This window comes from Pithys albifrons, chromosome 2 (assembly GCF_047495875.1).
Source record: "Pithys albifrons albifrons isolate INPA30051 chromosome 2, PitAlb_v1, whole genome shotgun sequence".
In the NCBI taxonomy this organism is placed as follows: Eukaryota; Metazoa; Chordata; class Aves; order Passeriformes; family Thamnophilidae; genus Pithys; species Pithys albifrons.
Window position 1 is genome coordinate 18,740,384 of NC_092459.1, and position 25,003 is coordinate 18,765,386.

The following is a 25,003-nucleotide window of genomic DNA, read 5'->3' on the forward strand; positions in this document are numbered from 1 at the left end:
GTACTACAGGGGTTAAACCTGCCTCTTCCAATATCAAAAAAAGTTGTCTAGGCAAAATATTGGAATCCATTTCTCTACACTGGCATCAAAATCTTGCTAGATAAACTTGAGCAGAGGAAGGCTTTCCCTGTTTGCAGCCTGCAGAAGTGTCAAGGAGCAGTGTGTATTCCACCAAGCTATTTAATAATTTTTTTGAAAATTGTTGTTATAAAAAAAAAAAAGCATTTATTTGTTAACCTCTAATGTAATTTTAGATATAATTAGAAACCTCTACAACTGTGATTTGTTTCTGTATTGATGAATTAAAGCAGTGCTTTTTATTGAATTAACAAAATATCTGATGTGATGTAGACTTAATTTCTGGAAGAGTGTATTTCTATTTTCAGTCATTGTAGCAAGTTGACATTGCCAAGCTGTCAGACCCTCACCAGCCACTCTTTAAATCCCTCTCCTCAACAGGACCAGGTAGAAAGTAAGGTGAACAGGTGAGGCAGTTTGTGGAATGAAATAAAGACTGGGAGATCACTTACCAATTACCAACATGGGCAAAACCAACTCACTTAGGGAATTTAATTTATTGCCAATTTAAAAAGGTTTGGATAATGAGAAACAAAGAGAATTGAACAACACCTTCCCCCTGACCTTTGCTTATTCCCAGGCTGTACTTCACTCCGTTATACCTGAATCCTCGGCCTCCCCCACCCCAGGTGATGGGGAATGGGGATTGGAGTCTATCCACAACAACTGTTCTCTTCCACTTCTTCTCACACATCTCCCCTGACATGGGGGTCCTTCCATGGGCTGCAACCCTTTATGATAAACTTGCTTATGCAGTGTGGCTGCTCCACCATGGAGGCTGCTCTATCATGTTCCTCTCCATAGGCTGCAGGGGAATCTCTGCTCTGGTGCCTGAAGCACTTCCTACTTCTCTGCTCTCACCTGGGTGCTCACAAGGTTGGTTTTGGGTTTTCTTTGAAGGTTTGTCACCGATTATTTCCTCACAATCCTCTGTTCAGTGTTTTTGTCCTTTCTTGCACACACTTTCCCCAAGATGACCCCTGTGGTGGGTGGGTTGGAGGTGACTGGAATGGACTGTGTCTGGCCTGGGGTAGCCTCAGACTCTCATCATGGAGCCCCCCTGCAGCCCTCACTGATGGCATGTGGGCACTGGCATCCTGTACCATGCCTTTTTCTTTTAAAATGTTTAAGATAAAAATTTCTCAATATATCTGATTATCACAGCAGGGAGCAGCAGTTTACAGAGCCCTCGGTCATATGGGTGGGGTGCAGGTGTGGTGTTTAGAGGAGCCACAAGAAAAGTCAGTCATGTAAGCTTTTCAAGAGTGGCATCCTGTCTTTTCTCATAAGAGTGTAGGGCAAACTGCCTGAAAAATAACACCTTGATCTGATATTTCAAAGTTGTCTGAAGTTTATTCTGTTTAAAACCTCATATATTTTATTCTGTCACTTTTGAAGATTTTATTGCACTAATTTCTGAAAGTGTCAATGAAAATTTCCAGAGGAGGAAAGCCAGTTTCTCATGAAGTACTCCAAAATACCTGTATTTTGATAAATTTCATAGTGTTTCAGTTAATAAAAATGCTTTTTTAAGTATTATACTTATTTTAGAGAAAAGTCCTCCAGTTTGACAATGTGAATCAACTATTTAAAAAACATTTAAATATGAGGAAAATTATATTTGCAGAAACAGTAAGATTCATGCCTTCTTTTTGTCCATCCTTGATATGCTCCAGCCCTTGAGAGGTTGTATGACATCTATCATAGCAAAAATTAGAGCAAATGTGCATCAGAGCAGCCTGTGCCTCCATGCTCTCACCTCAGCCTACAAAGAGGGGATGAGACTCCTAGGGATGGGACCAGCGCCTGGTGCTCATGGGGAACACCTTTCAGTTTGCGGAGAAATGCCTCGTAGGCAGGCAAAATAGTCCAGCTCCTTTCATGGCACTGCACTGCATTTTATCCTCCAAGGAAACGCCAGGCAGCAGATCTCCTCCTTTGCAAGTGTAGGTTCAACAATGTCCTTGGATATGGGTTCCTTTTCAACTCATTGCTGTAGATTATGTTCCAGATCACTTTGAAACTCAATAGCAATGCTAAGTTCCTTCCTGTACAATGCATATACAGAGAACAAATTCATTCATGTCTTCAAAGAGGTCCCATAGCAATGGTAGAATGTCAGGTGTCTACTGACAGTGATACTTGTGTAAGTCCATAAAAGCCTACATGTAGCCTTGGGCAGTTAAATGCCTCCCTGACATCCAATCCCATCAGATCTTGGAAGCTAAGCAGGGTCAGCCTCGGATTAGTACTTGGATGGGAGACCTCCTGGGAAATGCCGGGTGCTGTAGGTTCTAGTCCTGAGAACTTCACTGGCACCGTCCAAGCTCGCTCGGCCGTGGCAGATGAACCTCAGGACTGAAACGGTGGGGCCAGTTCTGTGCACGCTGAGCCTCACCTAAAATCCACTGCGCAGGCTGGAAGGGCACACCCAGGTGGGGACAGCCCTTCCCAAATCTTTGTTCGCGAAGTTTGGCCATACATACATGTAGCCTTATGTAGCCTATGAATACATGCAAATGAACAGTGGGCTTATTTAAACTATGATTTTTATGAAACCATGCCCAAAGTAAGTATCCAAGAAAATTTTATAATTCCAACAGAAAGTTAGACACCAAGAAAAAAAATGCAATTCTGATGTCTTGGGCCTATCCTGATGACAGTAATGTAGACAACACATGCAAGTGACATGTAGTCTGTACAGTTTGTAATGCAGTTAAGCTATCTGAACAGCCTCATACAGGACACAGTACGGGTGCTCATCCTTCTTAGTAGACATACTGATATGCTTTCTAAAGAAGCCATCACCATGCTATTCACAGTGATTCATGATGCTGTGGTACTGAAGTGGAAGGTGGAGATGAAAAGTGTATTGTGCCTCTTTTTAATAAATGCCTTTTCTTTATATGTATCTTGATTTATCTATATAGCACTCTTTATTATTGCTACTAACTAGGTAATCAGCATAGAAATTCTTCTAAGAAGTCTCTGATTTTTCTGCAGATCTATCATGCAGTTTTCGTGGGACTGATCTCTGTTTCTTAGTACAACTTTTTGTTAGGTTTTTGAAAATATTCCTTTTCATCAAGCACAGCTCCAATATCTACTAGTGTGATGAGATAATGAGGAATACAAGTGAAGGAGGTCTGTGCTAGAGTGCAGGGATGGCAGGAGATCAAGGTGTTTCAGAGCTGTGGTTCACAACAGAGGAACCTCTGCCTTAAGGAATTCTGCCTGTGGAATCACAGTACTCTTTTAGAGCCCAACACTTATTTGTTTATTTATTGGTTGATTTATCTTATTCATTAGCTCTGGCTTAAGGCTTGCTCAAAAGCCTCAAACTACCATGGACCGCCTTTCATTTATTTGATGCAAAAATATTAATTTAGCTAGAATACTGCAAATGAGGAAGGAAGATGTTAAGAAAAGTAACTCCTGAAGGTAAACTAATAGCTTGTATACAGACAATTAAACTTACAAGGAGATGCACATGGTGCAGACTTACCCTTGCCAAAGTTTGACAAGCAGGCGTTTCCAGATTCTGGACAAAAATGTTGCACCATGCTGTGTCAATCTGTCTGTGCCTAAGGCTGACTGTCTCTTGGATGCATGGTTATTCTTTAATATCAGGAGCTTTACTCAGGCAGAATTACTGTGCAACATATTGTGCATCGCTGTGCCTTGCTCAAAGTGCTTAGGGATAAATGCAACTCTGGCAGGAAAATTAATGTGTTACTTTTCTGCTTTATTTTATTTTAATTATGGAAAGTAGTAAAGTTGTTCAAAGCAGCATGCATTAAATATACAAAATGCAAAACCACAAACAAACTCACTTAAATGTGCTCACAATCAATATGTTATATGCCAAAGTGGTAAAATAATGAAAGGAAGAATATTGCACTATGTTGTCCTGGATGGGTTTTAGAAATATAAAACTTTCATATTTAAAAAATCATCTCTCCTTCTAACTAAAATGCTTTGCCTGCAAATTTTAGGAAAGCATGTGAACTTGCAATGTTTATCTAAACTCAGTGTCCTTGATGTTATCCATTAATGAAAATATATGCATATATGTATATTCGAGTATGTATATGTATACATATATATAGGAAGAACCTAATGTGAACCTGTTGCATGCTACAGCAACCAGCCTCAGTCTTCATACAAGCACATTTCTGAAGTGAAGAAAGATCATTATCCTTACTTTGAGAATTAGACAGAGGCTCTGTCACTTCTCTCATGTCCCTTAAGAGGCCTTTGGCAAAGTATGAAATTAAACCCATTATTCATTAGTCTTGCACTACGGCATAACCACTGACCTGAGTGATGGACACACTGGTGATCTTCAGTTTTTCATAAAAGTTATTCATGATTTTTTCCCCGTGTCTGATAACTGTGTGTGACAAAGTTCTATGATGGCCAGCATTGTCAGTGTGTTTTCTCTAGTAATTGTGCTAAAACTTCATATATCCTGTGCTGACTCAGAGAGCCTTGGCTCCCAAAATAAATTGAATCTCCGGAAAATATGGGTCTGTGTGCATCTGCGGGAACAGAAGATCTCACTGTTCCTTGAACTGCGTCTAGGAAAATTCATCTGTGACCCTGCTGCAATATGTCTAACATAGTGCTGGGACCAACCAACTTACTAGAATTATTGAAGTTTGCTACATAGACCTGAACCATTTGTGTCTGGGGTAGATTTGCCTCTTAGCTGAGCTAGTGAGTGTATGGCAGGATCTTGTCTGGTTTGTCTGGTGTGCAAGACATCTTCATACACACAAGTAAACATAGCACATTGAGTCATTACTGCAAACTCAATGGGTATTGCTAATGTCAAAGTCATGCTGAAGTTCCATCACTGCACGATGCAGATATGTGGTTTTGATGCAATAGAACTAATGTGAAAGAACATATCTATGAACTCAGATAGAATAAAGCATTTAGTCAGATAGCCTCCTATAAAGTATCATAGTTAGTGAAAATAAGTGTCAAGCATACTTCATGGATAATAAAGACTTTACTGGGAAAGCTATAGCTAATTTTCTCTTCAGATGTGTCAACACTATTCCATCTAATTTAACTTAGAATTGCAGTAATATATGACCATGGTGTACCCATCAGCAACTGTGTATCAGGTGTTGTGGTGCACTCTTCCTTTCTGAGTGTTATTTCTTAATGTTCCTTCAGTCTGACTTTTATTAATAAGCAGCACAAATAGTGAAAAATGTTAGTCATTTTCCTTTCTCATTGCCTTTTTTGGGAAATGGATAAGGGGTAGAGAAAAGGGGAAAAGAGATTTCAAACTTGTACCCTTTCCTCATTTCACATCAGTGTTTATGAGGAATAAGGAGGCACATAGTTATGATCATAGCAAAGGATGAAAAGCTAGAAAAATTGAAACCACACAACTCTTTTGTCTTTTCCTTCAGATGTAACAAAGAAGAGCTTAAGAGATTCCTAAAGGAGCAGCCTAGTATTATGTTCTTCAGAAAATCACGCTTTTGTTGGTATCTCTTATTCCTAGAGTAAATTTTACTTGTGTGAGAAATGGCCTTAACATCACTAAGACTGATGATGTGGACAAGAATGGCACATAAAAGCAAAGGTATAAGATGGTATTATTGCAAATTTGAAATCCAAAAGTCAATTGCTGTGCCACTGTATTACTCCTCATAAGAGCAACAATAAATCTATCTTTTAAAATTATCTTTTAAAGAAGAAAAATAGCAATATTAACTATTTTTCATCATCTTCTGCATCTCATTTAAAATATTTTCCTTTTGTATATGCTGCCATCAATTTTAACTTTTTCTGGAGACCCTGTGTAGGCAGAGATTTGTGATAAGTGACTGAATGCAGGTTCACTGGTTTCAGCTCTGATGTACAGACTGGAGAACCTTTAGTGTAAATGAGTGCATATCAGTTCATACTTCTCCAAATTCCCATATTTTTACATATGCTAATAAGCACAGCTGTACATAAACAAGTCATAATCACTCTTAGTGCCATTCTTCTGCTTTGTATCAATTTTTGCAATTGATTGGAAGATGCCAGGCTTTGTTAATTAAAGGATTGTCTCTCATCTCAGATGCATTTTGATGCACGTCTGCAGAGAGCTAGAGATGAGTCTGTATCCTCTGGCAGAGCTCTAATGCCTGCATATTTATTATGAAGATCATAACTGATAAAAAATATGCATAATACTTAGTCTCTAGTGTGTCCTCTGAATATTTTTACTAACGTGGGTGCTCTGTACAGAACTTGGTTATATGTGACATGTGCACCAAAAAGCCCCAAAATTACTCTTTTCACTTTAACTTCAATCTTCTCTTTCCTTCCCATTCACTGATGCATCTTTTAAGAACACTTATTTCTTTTTTGCAGCTTGGAAGTCTCATAGTTTTCATCTGTTTCCTTAATTCTTGTCTTCCTTAAAGTGGCTAGTTGTTGTGGAAGGGTTGAAAAACACTATGGCATCCTGGTACACAATGTCACCAGTAAAAGGCCTGATCATTCTGAAGGACCTTTTCTCTTTTGGTGTCTGACGTGCACTATCTTAATTCAGCCCTCAGAGAGGCTCCTAAAACTGCAAGGACTTCCAGCCAAAAGGCAGTTCTCAGCTTCTGTTTCCTTGCACAGCACAAGCAGGAATGTACATACCTGATCTGTACCCTGACCTGTACCATGACAGACTTTCTGCTCTTTTGGGGAAATGGAGCAGAAATGACTTGATGTGGAAACTGCAATCTGCTAATTTCCCCAGGATTTTTGTTTCAGTAGAAAAAGAGATAGAGTTATCTCTAGAACTCATGAACTCCATGGATAAGGAATATCTATCTTTAGGAGAGAAGCTGAGGGTTATGGGGTTGGTTCTGAGAGCAGACTGTCCCTGCGGCTTCAGTAGCCAGTTTATAGCAGAAAATCAAGGAACAGCAATCCATTCTGTCAAGCTACCAGCTGGCACAGGTCTCTTGGTCACATATGAAAAAACCCTCTCCCTGTAGCTTCAGGTCTGGCATATGGAGATGAGCCTTTTTTAATCCATCCTGTGTGTGGGTTCAACTTCTTAAAAATAGTTGCTGCAGCTGCACGCTCTGAGTCTCTGTTCATTTGAAGTAGGAGGGATGCTAAGCAGGTTTAGAGCATAGTGTCTTATTGAAGCTATGTCTCCCCATTACCTCTAATTCTCCTGGGGACACCTTTTACCCAGGCAAAGATGGGGTTCTGAATGTGAGCCAACATTCATATGAATGCATAAGCACTGTTTCCAAAGCAAATGTGACAATGGTACCAAGAATTAAGAGCTTTCAATTATTCATTGAGACCCTACTTTCATTCCTCTTTGGCATTATACTTAGAAGTGTAACGATATGTTTTCTACAGGTTTTATGGATTAGAAAAATCATAGGATTAGCCAGTCCATAAATTAATCCTGATGTATATTAAGTAATTAATTTAAAAATTGGATGTTTCCTATATGGGAAATTAATAATTAATTTTGTTTTCCTGGTTAAAAAAAATCCCCCAGGTGCTTTTCTATTTTCTGCTGAAGCTGAAATTTTTTAGTCCTCTGACAACATCTTACACCCTCCAATATGTCTTGTTTCTATGGAGACACCAATGAACTGCAGCTTGCATTCTTCTGCATATCACAATACAAGGTTGCTTCAGAATTTTCCCAGTGCTTCACTCTCTTCTCTTTTAATTAGAAATTAATCAGTAGGTTTGGTACTCTTGTCTCATGCACTCACTAAACATGCACAGGCACATATGATTCTTCTGATTGTGAGCCACCTATAAACACAATCTATGCTTTCGAAGTTTTAATTTTCAGAACAGCAACAGCACATTTTGTATTGAGGCTTATAAGAATTCTAAGCTGTATTGGATGGCAGTGTGGGAAGATAGATATCTTGTATGCAGTAGATGAGATGGGAGGGTTTTATGATTCTTCATGCTTTTTAAAAATAGGAAGGATGTGTGGAGTTCTGGCATGGACTTAAAACATGTTGGGTTCTTCAAATTCTATTGTCTTAATATTATCTGAGTTATTGTTTGGCCCCATTTTCTGGCCCTCCTAGTAACTTTTATGTGAAATTTCGCCCCTTATCCCTTCTACCCCAAGTGGTGAGTTATTGCAGGTTGGTTCTGTATGTCTAATTCTCTGAGCCATATTGTTCCTCCCCTAGTGAGGGAAAGCCTTTTCAGGGGAGAAGGAAGTAAACACTTGTGTGGCAGAACACAATATATTAGCAAACAGCATAAGAAAGAATCTATGTAAATTACTTTGATTATTAATTTAAACTATACTATGAAGTAAAGAGTATTTTTAATTACCAAGAACCAGCGAGACTGAAATTATGCCAGGCTGGAAGTTGTATGCTAGTTAGTGAGCCCTTTGAAGTCAATAATAAGCCTTTTCTTCCTGCAAGGTAGTCAGAATTATATTCCCCAAGTTCAACAGGTAAAATCGAACGAGGCTGTGCTGGTGCCCTGAGTTTGGTGTTTTTTTATTATTAGCTCATATTATACTGAAATAAATTTACAGTAACAATTCAAAATAGCATTTGCAGAGGCCTCATAACAGATAAATGTTTATATAAAATACCCAGTGATGGCAACAGATTACATCTCATGCTCAGTTTACGTGCTGAGATGTATCCTGAGTAACTTTTTTCTCTATTTTTCCTTTGTGCTACACAACAGACTGTCTCCTCTCACTGTCTAATATGTTCATTGTAGTTTCCTCTAGACAAGGTGTTTTTTTGTCTTCCATTTTTTTAACAACTTCTGAAGTTAATGATAGTTCTTTATTCTACTTAAGCAACTAGTAATCCAATTAAAAATAGAGTTTTGATGATGCACTACTGACTAGTATTTCTTGTCAATATGTTTGTATTTATGCTAATACATGCATACCTACAGATGTATGTATGTTTGCATTTTGTCACTGTTTTTGTTGTCAAACCAAAAAGGGAAAAATACAGTTGAGGTTTTTATATACAAGATTTCAGAAAGAATGCTTTGTTTGAAGTCTATGAACATTTATTGCACTCTCAATTTATTTGATCTATTCAGTATTTTTGTTACCAGACAGAAAGTAAGGTTTAACCTCTAAAAGGACTAAAGCATTACTGCTTTCTCAAGGATAATAATTGTAGCTATGCAAGCTAGTACATAACAGTTAAATATATCCTTGCTTTTGGCAGGAGCTAGTGGAGTTGGAACAGGGATGAACATAGCTTATTAAATATAGCTCTTATGAAGACTGCTCTATTATTACTGTGACTTTTCTTTGTATCATTATGATCATAGGCTGATGAAAACAATGAATCGCGAGCTTTCAAGAGGCCGAGAACTATTCAGCCATGTAAAAAAGATCATACCTAGAGTAACAAGCTTAGTTAGTGTTCTTTGAGTTGTCTATGCAAATAATACACTATGAAGGTTAAATAGGTCCTTTCACTGAAGCTCCTTCATCCACTGATGAAGTTAAAAACTTAGAGGAGAATGCTCCAAGAAGGATCAAGAATGCTTCCTTGCATGAAATCTCTTATATATCCATGAGCAAAACTTTTGATGCACTTTTTTAATTAGACTAGCTTTCAGTGTAAAAAGAGATTAGCTGAAATTTTTGAATGTCTGGAAGTGTTTTCTGAAATCAAAACCTCAGAATGAAATGACCTACCCAAAATATTATGAGCACAAAAATGCTTGACCATCCTTTGCTATCAGCTCTGGCACTTCTCAGATCCAAAATAGTTCTGGGGACCTGAATTAAAATATTTTCCATCTTTTCTAAACTATAAGAGATTTCCATGATTTTTGGCCCTCAAAGGAGAACAAATAGCAAGAGTATGTTCTTTTGGTTTTGATTATATCTGTTCTCCCCAGGTCTATGTTGATATAACTGGGGAGACAGCAGACCCCAGTGTAGCTGCTGTATGTAATGAACTTGAGCTTTTCAACAGAGACCTTGGTCAGTGGCAAAGTCTATTGTCTTTAGGAGTGCCCTCGCTTTTGACGCTTTTCCCCTTGTGTGTTTACTGATAATTGATTTTTAGATTTCATGAGGCAATTCACATTCACCAAAAACGTGCAGTATTTATTCCAGGCTTTCAGTATGAAGAAAATGTGAATCAATAATTTCAAAGACAAAGTTAGGAGTTAAGAATCATTGATATTCATTGTTGCGCTTGCAGAGCTGGAAGGCATATAGGGCCAGGCACGTCTGAGATCAGGGATGGGAACACTGCCTTTTCAAGCAACCACTTGACAACTCCTTCTGCAAACCAAGCCAACTTTGTATTAAAGATACATGTTGCCTTGGCTACATGTACTGAAAGGCTTATCTGAAGGCTCAGATTCCTGATGGTTGTTATATACCTTCTCATTTCTAGCCTAATTTATTCTCAGTTAGTGTGTTTGCAGGTCACCAGTAACTATAGAGGTAAAATACATATTTTCCTTCCCTGTCTTGTGTTTTTTGATGTTTAACAGACAGACACTTCTCATGCTTCACTTAGTTATGCTGGAAATGTATTTGGAATTTTTTGTGTCTGTAGTGCACTCATATATATTTGCACTACATTTCTCTAAGTAAATAATATTATCTTCTATTTAGTATTATTTGTTTGTTATTATGTACCATTCAACACAGCTTTAAAGAAGCTTAATTGTTTTATCAAATGCATGGAGTTCATTCAAGGATCTTAAATCCATGAGGGTAAACTGTGGTATGAAATAGTGAGTAGGCAGAGGTAAATAGAAAGGAGAAGTAGTAAATGGTTTAAAACTCATCTTGAAGCAAAACCAAACTTTTCAGTATGTTTGGTTTAAACAAGAGCAAATACATAAAGCAGTCAGATTTTGTATGCCAAGGTTTCCCAAATGGCTTTCTGGTAATGCCACAATTAAATATCAGTAAGTTGAACAAATAATAACTTAGCGAAACCAATTAAAAGAAATGATTTTGACAAATGGGCTTTTAGGCCTTGCTGTAGAAACCTTGGCTGATGACACCTTCCAGTTGTTGGATCTACTGCTATAATGATTGGTCTCTGTTTCAGCCTTATTTAACAGTTTCATTAATAGTATTTCAGAAAGCAAGTGAACAGCATGTTCATGAAGTCGGCAGATGATGTAAACAGCAGGAAATAGAAAACAAAAGATACTTGGAGATCATAAACATGAGCAAGAGAAGTTATCAATATATTCAGATTGAGAAAAATTAGAGGCTAATGCATCTGGGATAAATTAGTTCAGAACTGATTTTATGTGGCTAATACATATTAATTAAATATACAGAAATATTTACATTATAGTACACTACAGCATTTTATTTTCTGGTTGAGAAAGGTCCAGTTTGTAGTCAGTGTAATACCTAAAAGGGCAATACTGTCTTTGGAAGAATGTCTAGATAGATTGTGTACGAGAGAAAAGAAGAAATTGCTGAGTTTTATACAACTGTAGGAGCAATTCACTGTTTTTCAAACAGGGGAAATCTAAGAGGAAAGGCTGAAATGTAGTGACTGAGCAAACAAGGAACAGAGAGGAAGGCTATGTGATCCACATACCTGAAATATGTGTAAGCATTTAGAGAAAATATGACTTATTTAGCATTACCACAAATTTGAAGTCATATTAGGAAAATATTCTTTATTAATTGAAAGCAAACTCTAACTACATTAAATCATGAATTAAAAAACATGTACATGCAGACTGTAAAGCACAACCTTAATTAATGGAAACCTAAAACAGGCTGTAGGCTTCCACTCACTCCCATACAGAAATGCCAAGTGTCTTCAACACCCCTCACTGTGAATGGATGTTGCAGAGTTCCTAAATTGTTAGATCTAACCTATACTTTTTTTCCCCCTTCCCCAACAATGTCCAAATTATAGGAGAGAAGACTTCCTAAGGGCTCCATTCAGCAAGCCCAATCCCACACAAACTCTAAAATATTTCCCCTTCCCCGGTGTGGTGACATGCACACTGCAGGCAGACTGACAACTACCTCCTCCAGTTGGAACATATAATCATCAATACTCTTCTGAGCTCATTTAAAATGTGACTAACTCGAGCCTCAGCTCATACATTGTCAAATCCCACTTGGTGAGTCTTGTTCCAGTTCCAGCTGGAGATGGGCCCACACTGGAATTTGGGAATCTAGTTTTCACGTTCCAATATCCAACAAAGAGACTCGGACTTATTTCTAGCTTTATTTCCTAAACTGCTGTCATGTCTGTAAGTAAAATGCTGAAACATTAGTTGTCTGGGAAAAATAAATGAATGATGATTTTAAGAGAAATGCTGTGGCTACTTAGTGCAGTAGCTTCCAGCTTTTTGGTGCTGTTCCCAGAAATGCTTCAACCATGGTGAGGAGCTCAATTCTCTAATTAAAAAAAAAAATTGTATCAAATATTTTTCAGCTTTACACTCTCAAATTAAAGCTTAAAAACCTCCAAGGAAGGAAAGGAGGCCAGATTGGAGGGGGAGGAGGTGAGAGGAAGGAAACGGGTGGAGAAAACCACTATATTCCCAAGATGCAAGGAAAGTTGAAAAGTAGAAGAAAAAATATATTAAATCAGTGTAAACTAAGAGGTAAGTTTAAGGCATTTTTTTTACATTGAATGTATGTTTTGTTGGGATATTTTTACCAGTAAAATTCTGTATACTTTAAAAGCATTTGAAATACATTAAAGTGAGGTAATTGCTATTTTTTTCAATTTCTTCTGCGATAAACATGATCTATATTTTTATTAAACCTACAGAAGGATTTGTTGTGCTGGGATTTTGCTACTTTTCTGCTGTTGCTGGTTGAAACTGTCTATTACCTCACAAATGACCTACATGAAGTAAAGCAACATCCCATGGCAGCAGGCAGGTTGTTTTGTGGTAGAGCTCAGCTGCAGAAGTTAATTGTTTGTGGAGATTTAACGGGCATTGTGCTCCTACTTACCCACCTCACTGCAATTCAATAGTGTGATGGTGTAGCTTAGGAAAAGAGCTCTTGAAGTAATAGCTTTTGGTATAGTTAGGAATATAGTTGACCTGTGTTCCTGAGGTCAGAGCAGTGTCTTACATTGCTTCTCAGTGTTGTTGCTGTTACTGCGATTGGGCGTGCTGCCTATGCAGAGGTTGTGTAAGTTAAGTTTTGATCAGAGACCACAAGCCAGCTGCTGAACAGTAAAGCCTGTACACTTAAAAGCTCATTTATTACTGGGATGTTTGTTGCTGTACTGCCAAGAGCCTGCCAGAGATGAAACAGAATAAAAATATTGGTGATTAATATGACTGTGCTTGTGTTGTAACACCATGTGATACTAAAGACTTTGTCACAGATGAGTTTAGAAAGAAAGGGAGCAGAAAACTGGAAAAACAAGAGGCAGACGTAAGGAGAACTGAGCAGAGCAGGGAGGCAGAGATGTTCCTGTAGCCTTTGGTATTTACTGCATATATAGACCAGGTTACTTGCAGCATTTTTGCCTTTGAAAGTTGGGAAGGGCAAGTGTGTGACAGCTGCTGAAATAGGAGAGAACAAAGCCCTCAGGAGTTGATGGTGAAGAACAATATATGGGGTATTGTAGGAAATTCTGCCACCGTCCTGCCTGATCCATATCCAGCTTATGCTGTGTTGGGTCCTCTCAGATTGGAGATCATACTGTGTTTAAAAACTTGTGATGTCTCAATTGTTCATGATTTTATCCAGTCTCGTTTTTTAACCTGTTTACATTATTGATTTCAGAAACATTATGGAAATAGGTTCTGTAAATTAATCACATTGTTTTAAGCCTCCTGTCAGGATTTTATGGATTGGTTCAAGTGTTTCTACTGTGGAAAGTGAATGCTTATCATTGCCACCTTAAGCTATCTACTTATTGGCTGAAAACTTGTGGTCTGCTTAGATTTCTCTCTACTCCATATGTCTGGTCATCCTTGTTCCTCTCTGTACATTTTCTAGCTATGCTGCATGTCATCAGTGATTCAGGTGAAAATGTTAGCAGTTTGCTGTCTGCTAAAGACATGTATGTGTAGTGACTATCTTCCTTGCTTATGCTCACCCTATAGCCTTCCTTAACTTTTCTAAATACATTTTTGGAGATGAACTGAATGCTTAAATATTTCTACAGATAGCAGTTACATAAATATATGCATGGCAGCTGTGCACTTCAAGATGAATATATTATGGATGAAGAGCTTGAATGCCACAGTATTTGTACTATTTTTATTCAGACACATCTTGAGACTTTAGCATCAAATGGCCTAATTCTGTTCTGACATTATAGCCAGAGAATTAACCAGAAGCTATTACTAGACATCATAAGATCAGGACTGGCCCTCCCTGCTAGACAACTGAGCTGGACTGCACTTTAAGAATTGTTCTGAATTGTTCATGAAGCCAGATATTAGGAAGTGCAGTCTTTTGCTGGAGAAGGAAACTTGGGAGAGAAGAAACCACAATTGTTTAGTGGATGCGATGGTGGGATTGAGGTGAGTGAGAACATGGTGATGTCCGAGCAACAGGGTCTGTGAGGAGTAGGCAGGGAAAGCTGGCAGCTGAAGAGGAGGGGCACAGCTGAAGAGTGAGAGCACAGCCAGGCAGGCAGGCAGCAGCTGCAGTTGCAGACCCCCGAAGGCGACAGGGGTGTCACTACTAAGTTAGTCAGATACTCTGATGTCAGAATTTCTTCAGGCATCCAAAAGACCATGGACACCTATGAAGGTGAATGAGAATTTGGCATGCCAAGGCACCAGTGCAATTGTCAGCTTGGAGGTGACTCCAAAAAATAAAGGGCAAGGTAACAATTATGCTTAAGAACAGACTGGACAGCTGATGACTCTAGCAGTCTTTATTTTGTTGTATACCAGCATTTTCCTCAGACATTTGGAAACCATGACCTATATTTTAAACAGAGCTGTAAATAAATAATTAATATGGCTATTTAATCATGACTCCATCACCACACAAAATTATACAACTAAGGAAGTAATCATAATTATATTCTTCCCAGTGCCTTTTATGTGTTCTTGTTCCCTTGTTCTCTTGCTCTTGTTCTCTTCTGTGGAGGTTTTGGACAGTAAGCTTATACATGTTAGTTTAGTATGGGACTAGAAGGAAAATAAATGTTTAAAAGAGATTCTATATAGCAATAGAGAAAACTACCCGGTTTGGGCATTTTCTTTAAGTAAAATGCCTTTGTTCATCATTAATGAGAGAGAATAGAAGTAGGGGAACAATTCATATTGCCAAAAATGCCAAATGTAAGAATTAACCATCTACTTAGAAATTAGCAACAATCCACAGGAGTTGATGTGTTGGCATTAGTACATCATTTACCAGGTGCATCAGCTTCACTTCACAACAGATATAAGATGTAGAGTGCCATCAAGAAATTCAGGCTGGCATTAATAAGGCTATGCATGGCAACACTTCAGCAAGAAAAGTTGCCTTTGAAACTGCTTGCTTGAGGATTTATCCCAATGTGCAGATAGACTGAATGTAGCCAACTAATAGCAAGCTGGAGGAATAAACAACAAAGGCAGTTTTCTGTCATGTGCTACTATGTGCCTTGCTATATCCTCTGACTGACCTCTCTAGACAGGCAATACCTGTCTGACTTACATGGGACAAGTCTTAGTAATGCTTCAACATTAGTTCACGGTTCACTGCAGTATTCACCCAGATGCAGCTGAACCAGATTGAATGGAAACAAAATGTTGTCAGCGATTTAACGACTCTTTGACTTGATTTTTGCCAGCAGTTCTGCTGGTAACTGGAAATACTAAAGGCTTTATCACTGCCTTGGCCTAGAGTAAAGTCCAAGGTTATCAAGCAAGAAATACTGTGCTGACCTCAAGTGTCAAAGGTGTCTTTGAGCTCCTAGCTGTTCAGTTCTCTTCTGGAAACAGTCATGATTTGAGCTTTTATGCCAGGAGTGTATGTTCAGCAGATGCTTTAAGGTGAAATTATTTCCTAGAAAAACAAAAATAGCAGAGTTTGGAAGGCATCCCTGGAGATATTCCAGTTAAAACCCACCTGCTAAAAGCAGGGTCCTGAGTTGGTTGCCCACAACACTGTTCATGTCAGTTGGGTTTTGTGTGTCACCATGGACAGGGACTGTACAACCTCTCTGGGGATCACACAGTGAAAAGATTTTATCTAATTTTTAAGTGGAATTTTCTCTCTTTTGATTTGTGCCCATTGCCTCTTCTGTCAGTTGATATACTGGGAAGAGTATAATAGAGGGGCAGTTATTAAATTGAAAACTGTATAAAACTGTATTGCTTACAAAACAGACAGAGGAACAGCTAAGAAATAAAATTATTGTGATTGTCACTACTTTATTTCTTAAATATGGATCAATACTCTCTTAAAAAAAAACAACAAGCAGACTGGAATGAGTAGAAAGTAGATGTGAAGAAATAAAAATCTGAACTTGATGCTTCGTTTACCTCTCTGTACCTTTGAAAAGAGAGGTCAAATTCTTCACTTTTGAAGTGCTCTCTGAAGAGGTTCAGTATGTCCAGGATACTCAACTGAATTTGATGCCATTCTAACACAACTGAAATCAAGTACTGTGCAATTTTGCACTGCAACAGTGTGTCTCCTTTGTTTCAGAATAATTTAGAGAGGTTAGATCTTTCCAGCAGCCTTTTTAGGGACATAGAATTGACTATATCACCATGCTTTGCTCAGTAATGTATGTTGCTGACAGGGATTGAGTGCTCGTTCTCTCTTGGAAGTAAGTATGGAAGTGAACATCTAGGGCAAAAGCCTTCAGGTGTTGCTCATGATGCAGAAAGTAATGCCCATCACAGTCCAGGATGATATTTAGAGCAAAGCATGAAGGCAACAACAATATATTATTTACACAACATTAATATCTATAAATGAGTGAAGATTTTGGCTGTCCTCTGGTGTCCACTCATAATACATGTTTTGCTGTGGAGAATCACAGTTACTATTCACAACAAAAACCTCTTTCTCCAACATCTATTATGAAAAACAGCCAACAGGTTTTGTTACTGTAATTCACAGGCTCAGGTCATACTACAGGGCTATATATAGTTCAAAGGATAAATATTCAGCATGATTTTATTTCTGTGAGCATTTTAGCAGCTGACAGTATTTTCATCAGAATAGTGCTGAATTTTATTTCACATATGTGGATGGCTTTCAGCCATTATAGCAAAATCCAGTGATCTGTGGGTTTGATTGCTGTCTGTAAGAAATTACTTTATTTAACAGATAAATATTTTTTTATTATTATTTGAATAAGAATTCAAGATAATCCCATTTACACAATGGAGTGAAGATAGAGAATAGTCAATATTTATTCCAGTAACTTTCCCAGCTTTTCTTAAGGTGGCAGAGGTAATAACTGCTTTTACTGTCTGTGAGAGAGATTTACCTCTGTCTCTCCACAGTGGCTACAGAGGTAATATTTTCAGCTTCCATTTTATGGAAATACTCAAAGTAAGCTGTAAATAACTGAAACTCTCTATGAAACCAATATTCTTGGTAATTGCATTAACCAAAATACTCATGTCACTCTAGATACTTCCTGAATGGAGAGATGAGGTGCACATTAACTAAAAAAATGAAAAAAGAAAGAACCCACTGAATGTTAATCCTTTCCTGATCTCAGCGCAAGGAAAGTTAATGTTCTTCTCTGTTGGGCAGCAATTTACAGTGGTAAAGATATGTAAGACCATTAGTAGACAGAAATCTCTGGAAACTATAATGGTTTAAGATTTGAATTTGAGGCACTCTCTTCTTTTACAAGTATTGTTTTTACAAGTATTGTTACAAGTCTTTTACTGTATTGTATATGTAATCATAGCTTCATTTTCAGGGATATAAGTACTTTTTTAGTGTTGAACTGATCTCTCACTACACTGCACAAATTATCCTTCATAGTTGCCTAAACATAATTTTTCTGTCCCTGTACTACTGCCAGTGATTATAATAGAAGTCCTTTTCATGTATGTCCTTGTCTGACTGATAAATTACTTGGATGACAGAAATGAGATCCCAAAGAATTTTTTAATATTTTTGTGTGTTTATCTTTGCAGGTGTACATGTATTAATGTCAGATGTATTCTCTCTCATTCACAAACATTCTGAAAAGCTTGCTTCCTGATTAAAATCAATGGTAGCAAAATGAATTTTCAGCTGTTTTACAAAGCCAAGCATCTAAAATGATTAAATTAGATCAAATCATCAGAAATGAATTCTATGAATACATGTCATAAAATATAACTTTGAATTTAATGTTCTTGTATGTGAGCACATTGTTTTGAGTCTGTCATATGGGATCACTGAGCAACATCTTATGGTGGCTACATCGTATAAATTATTGCATGCTAATATGGAAGCACTGACTCCTACTAGGATTGTGGTTAAATACTAAAGGCCTGGAATTTAAATATTCTTGTGTCTAAATAGATGCTAGACTTCATGGTGAAGACCCAAGGGCAGGATGGCAAGGACTGACATACCATAACAAGGTTCACTTATGTAGACAATAATTTCTCTTGCTCATTCTGAAGTAACATTGCATCTTACTGATACTTCTGACATTTACCAAAGTAGGTGGGTTAAGAGGATAGACTAATAAATAAGGCCATATTCTCTTCTGGATTTTCTGAGGAGTATCTTTACATGCCCTTTTAGTTATAGTTGCCACAACTGAACAGGTTTTTTTTTTTTTAATTTGTTATAAAGCATGTTTTAAGTATGCAATAGTAAAAATTTTGCTCCCCCACATCTTCAGTATCTTTCATTTTATTCCTAAATCACAAAGTGAATTTTCTCTCAGGTGGACATTTACCACTGGTTTCTTTATAAATGGACTTTTTTAGACAAAAATGTCCACAAAAATAAAAAAGAGCTCATTCTAACCGTGAAAGGATAAGAATTATCTGTGAGAGTGGGAAGCTTGAACATGGAGGAGGTTTTCCAATGCTTTTTAGCATATTTTGCTAAAAAGCAGATGCTTCAAATGCTTCAAAAACAGTCATATGGCAGTAACTTGTAAGAACAGTAAAAGCTGTCAAAGCTAGCAAGACTGTATGAAGTATACTTTTAAGCATTAAGATAAAGAGTTCACTCTTTTCATGCTCTCTCAACTGTTTAAATGCATCCTTGCTGGTCTATTCTTTAGAATTTTACACTCTATTGATTCAAAAATATCAGTAGAAGACCCCTGGAACATAATGGTTAGCAAACAACCTTTAATCCTGAGATTTGTCATGTGTCCATCCCAGTCTTATCAGCATTTGACTACAACAATTGGTATAAGCAGGGTATAGCTTTAAAATAACACCATTGTAAAATATTCTTTAAAACAACCCAAAATAAAGAATATGTCTATGACATATATAGACAAGACTATTCAAGAGAGATTGCTAGTACGTAGTCAAGGGCTGATTAATAGGATCAGTAGATAAAATAAGCATTTAGAGTCTATGCTTCCAGATTTCTTGGAAAAATACAGACATATGGAAAGTAGGCAAAAGAATTCAGATTAAGGTTTTAAATAAAATCAAACCAAAGATGTATTACTGCATATGCTGTATAAGCATAGATGCTACTGAGAGAACAATTGCTTCATCATCATGGGTTCAGTAAGTCAGTGGATATTCTGGGCAGTAAATCATTGAAGTCTGTCATTATCGAGAGCTCATTATGAAATAATTTAGAGGTTAGATGAAAAAACTCATCCTATGAGTTTAAATGAAGAATAACTATTCACTTTTCAATATTTATCAAAAGCAGAAAGGCTATGTTTAGGTTTTCTAATGTTTATGAATAAATGACATTTTTATTACTTATCATTTCTAAACAGCAGTGTCATAATTACCAAATATTGATGGCACTTTCTGAATACTGAACTGACTGTTCATGATTGCATATATTTGCTCTCAAAGAATGATAGACTCATCAGAATTGGAGGAAAGTACATGCTGAGAATATGAAGATATGAACCAACTGGTGATGGAGCTTCAGATATTAGGAGTACTTGCATTCAAAGGATAGAGACTAGCTCTGAATATCATAATTCATACCTCAGAGAGCACACAAAGCATCTAATCTCTCTCACTGCTCTGCAGAAATTGTCACCCTGGTATATTTTCATAACGCTTTATACAGTTTATTCAAAGGTATTTAAAAATTTCTCTATTTTTCTGTAGAGATTATTCTAAAATAAAATAAATTTCTTGCTAGGTATTGCTTCCTAACAATCTTAATCTCAATTTAACTTCTCCAAAAGGGGGAAAGCAAACAAAAGAAGAAATAACAAAAATACCGTTAGAAAAGTGATCTCTTATCTCCAATTAGGAAAAAAAAGGAGACACAATGTCATAGTTACACCTCCATGTACATTATTTTTCTTAGAAACACTGGCAGCAAGCTGTAACGGTTGTTTCCCTTTTATTCACAATAATGATCCAAAAAAGATGCCTTCCTTGACTAAAATTTTAGCATATATTTGACCGCATCTTTCAATGTAGCAGAATTTTAGTGTACTAAATTCAATGGGTTGGTGCTTTTGTGTTCTCAGTGTGGTGTCTATGCTACTAGTAGTCTTATGTTTGTCTTATAGTTTACAGTTATCAAGGCAAAAAATTGTGTGTGTTAATGGAAATATGCACCTATCAGTTCTCTAAGTATGTTATACTCTGTGTCAAGTTTCCTTACAGTAATCAATTATCTTTGACGTGTAGCCTTATCAAATGCTTCTTGAAAAATGCATACAGTCCATGTCACTCTCTTATCTATCACAGCAGCATTATCTTCAAAGCATTCTATCAATTTAATTATGCAAGACATTCCTATTATACAGTCATATTGGCAGACTTTAATGGAATTAAGCTTTACTTAGTGTTCTCTTGCCACTTGCAGCAAAATTGTTTTCAAGATGTATTAAAAATGTTAAGCTACCTGGTGATTATATATTTTACCCTTTCTTATGAATTATTTGAATAGTGGTGGTCTCCACTTTTAAGTTCTTCTGGAGCTGATTCTGCCTTCGCAGAGTACCGACTGTGAAAGCTCAATAAATGCTTTGCTAAGTGGAAAGCATTAGGAAGCAAAGCACACTCATGGACTTAAATGACAGAAACATAGAAGGAAAATAGCAAGTTTCAGAGAGTGAAAGAGAGGAGTCTGAAATTCAGAAGCAAATTGCCAATGGTAATAATAAGGAAACAATAAGATTGCTAAAGAAAATTAACTTCATAATGCTGTGAATATCACATCTTCAGAAACAAGATCCTGGAGGTTTGTAGAATTTAAAAGGAAAAACAATTCCCTCTCCCCTCTTGCCTCCCCCCACCCCAAATAGAGGTTATATTTCTTATATTCATCATTTTATGTCATAGGAATAATTTAATTTTAATAATGGAATTGCATTTTTAGTAGATTTTCAACTTACAGACCTGTTTTGGAATGGAAGCAATATATAGTTATAAAATTATATATATTAAGTGGTTATTAATTTGTATCATCAAAGCTCTTACCAGACTAACAAATACATAATAGCAAATTATGGAGCATAAGAAAAAATACAAAATGGGAAGTGAAAAGAGGTTTAAAGCCACAATAAAGACAGAGATATTCTTTCATATCTTAGTGAAGGCATATACAGCCAATACAGGCTTTGTATGGCAGAGTGAAAAGGAGTAAACTGTAGTGATATCTTGTGCAGCTTGGAAATGGAACCATACTTTTGCATTTATGTTCATCTTGGTGGGAAGAAACAGGCCTGGAAAAAAATTATCTATTTTATTAGTAGATAGAATATTAAGCTGAAGATGTTCTCTCAAATAGTCTGAAAAATCTGGTGAAAAAAAACAAACATGTTTGTAGACAGATTTTTTTTTTAATGTTGTAGGAATGTTCTGGTTCCAAATGATAACTGGATCTATCATGATATGTGTGAGTTTAAACTCAGAGAAAAGTAAGCAATTCTCTAGAAGGCTGTAAATCTTGAAACACTATGAAGTGTTTGAGGCACACTATGAAGCATTGGGAAATAATGCATTGATTTTATTGCAGGACTACAGTTAGCCACTAGAAGCTTAATTAATATTTTTGTCAAAAGTGGATATTATCGTCTTGTGGGACTTTCTCAGTAGACCAATAGCCATTTTGTCTCCAAAACTGGGAATAAAATCATTATCAGTAAGTAGAATGCTGCAACTTTTGCAAATTATGATGTTTTTTCTCTTCCCACTTAAATCAATGAGAATTCTGATCTGCTGAAGTACTGTTAGTCTTGTGCACAGAAACAAGTGTCAGGTTTATGATTGAACTTGATGATCTTAAAGGTCTAGTCCAACGTAAATGATTCTATATATTGATCAGTTTAGGAGATAAATAATTCCAGTAGGAATCTATCAATTGCTAAGAAGTGACATGTCACCTGAGGATTTTTTCTCAGATGAATATTTTTCTTGCATTGAGTTGACCTCATACTGTCTTTGAGAGAAACTGGGGAAATAGATAAAAGGAAAGACAAAACAATACTTTTTCTTACTAAACATTTAACAAATCTGAGTATATGCAATCATGAATTCTGTTTTAGGAGTCAGCTATATGCTTTCAGATCCATGTAATGTTTCACTCAGACAGTGGAAAACTGTTGGAACTGGATGGATCCATTTTTCTTTTCTAAAAGGTATCAAGAAACAGCTTCATAGAACTGCCACAGTCTTTTAGAGATGGTCTTTTGTTTGTTTGTTTGTTTGTTTGTTTTTCTGTTAAATATACACGCTATGTAGGCACCTAAACCATTATGTTGGTGTTGACAAAAGCAATTCATTATGCTTCTTACAAGTTTGGCTTACATAAAGAAATATATATGTTAATGCCTTGTCAAAATACTTTTCAGTGAAATATTTCATTTACTGTAAAATTCCACTTTTTGCTTGTCTTTACCATCTGTGAAATGAATGGAGATTAGTTGAAAATAATAGAGTCAAATATTGCACTGGCAATATAATGCAGTCTCAGGAGTCATCTTCTGTGTAAATGCACGTCATGCCTCTGGAGGAAGCCACAGTGATGGGGCTTTCTGCTCAAGTCTTCCATTTAGGTTACATACAGAACATGGAGCACCTTCACAGCTACTCTTCCTTCGTCCTGCACTGAAACAACAAAAGGCAAATCCCCAAGTCCATTTTCTCCTCCATGGATTTTTTTCCAGAGCTGTCATTAGAGTCCAGTTGTCAAATTATAGTTCTTTGAAACTGGATGAAATCTAACCTGATCTTTTTCTTGGGAAAGCTTATTCCTCGCTGCTGTGTTTCCTGTGTTTTTTTTTCTTTTATTGAAGTTAAGGTGTCACGTAGCAGGAACTTTCATTGTTCTAAAAGGGAAGAGGACTCCAAACACTAGCGGGTTTGATCAGCTACTGTGGAAATTCATACTGCACAGATTTGCTTTGTTCTGCATATGAATTTTCCAATACCTGAAAATTTTCAAAAAGGGACATTCCAGTTTTGGTCTATGTGCATACTATACATTCAGGAAACCCAGATTCTGGCTTCCCAATCCATTTAGTAGGGAAACTCTAGCCACTTATTTTAAAATGTTTATTCCCTAATAACTTTATAGAGCTCCCTTCTGCGTTGCTATGGTTCTTACATACACATGCACACAGAATGCTTTTGCCTACCAACTGCATTAGTTTTGGAAACAGAATGGGCCTCCAGCACCTTGCTGGATAATTATAATGCATTACAACCATGAAAATCATCTATTTCTGTGGCCTAATAAAACATCAGTATAAAGTGTCAAGAAATTGGAATGGTGATATAGCCTTCTGTCATATTTTAATTCAGAACATTTGTTTGGTTCTTACAGAAGTCTTTGGGGATTTTGCCACAATTTGTTTGGATATTAAGTTTCGGTACAGTGTTTTATTTGGTGAGTTAGAGGCAAAGGTCCTAATTTCTGTTATTAGAGTTTTTTACATTTACTACAATGTCATTATTTGAGTTTTGAGGAAGTCACTAGTTCATCGAATTCATCAAGGACTTTGTAAACTGAAAGGGTACAAGACTGTGAAAACATTTGTATGTGTACTTTCATTTATTGCTCACTCTTTTTCTGGGTAGGCAGCAATACCTGTAGCTGTTGACAAACAGAGAGAGTCTATTTAACTCTTCCTAAAATTATTTTTTAGACCTAGTGTTAGGCAAAAGTTCTTTACATTTTAACCAGCTCTATAGCTTTCAGTTACAATATTAATCTTTACAGTGGTTCAGATTGTTTTGAGTTTCTTTATGAGAGACATGTAAAAACAGGTTAAAAAGCAGCCTGGACACTGCTTGCTCAGTCAGAATTCTCCCTTTGCTCCCATGTTTGAATTTTATAGCAACAATTCAATAAAACAAGCTCTTCACTCTGATTACATTGTTTATCTCTAAAATTCATGGTTTACTTATACCACCTCTTCTTACTTGGCTCTTTTGTCTCTTACTCTATTTCCAGGCATAACAATTACTTCTTTTTCATCCTATTCTAGCAGTGACTTCCACCAGCTTCTTCAAGAACATTATAAAAGTCTGTATTATTAACACAAATAGTAAGGACAGCTCAAAAGTTTCACCAAAAGTGATAAGTCTGGGGAAAAAAAAACCCAGAAAGTAAAAACTGATACACTGAAGATCTAATAAATTATTTTGAGTCTTGCCTGTGTGGAGACTGAAGAGTCTCCATGTGGATTTAACATAATTTTTTTGGTGACTGGAAATCCCATTGTATGGATGGAGTCATAACAAACAGGAAAGGAAATTTCACCTTCGGAAAAAACCTCCGTACTCTTGCTGCCACAGTAATGAGGAAGATATCATTGCATTAGAAATGAGAAAAGTTTGGGTTTTTTTTTAAGATTACATTGATGATTTTAGA

At 36.8% G+C, this 25,003-nt stretch overlaps 1 protein-coding gene across 5 annotated transcripts in view; it reads left to right on the forward strand.

Annotated features, from left to right (window-relative positions):
- The window catches only part of DLGAP2 (DLG associated protein 2), a 459,639-nt gene that overhangs the window by 138,981 nt on the left and 295,655 nt on the right, over positions 1-25,003 (forward strand). The window contains exon 1 of one of the 5 annotated variants that reach the window (XM_071548427.1): positions 12,602-12,681. The exons of the other annotated variants lie outside the window; for them this stretch is intronic. Within the exon in view, the coding sequence (XP_071404528.1) occupies positions 12,624-12,681 (58 nt within the window). The 5' untranslated portion in view covers positions 12,602-12,623. Of the gene's footprint in view, positions 1-12,601; positions 12,682-25,003 lie in introns of those variants that run through there. 5 annotated transcript variants of the gene reach the window in all.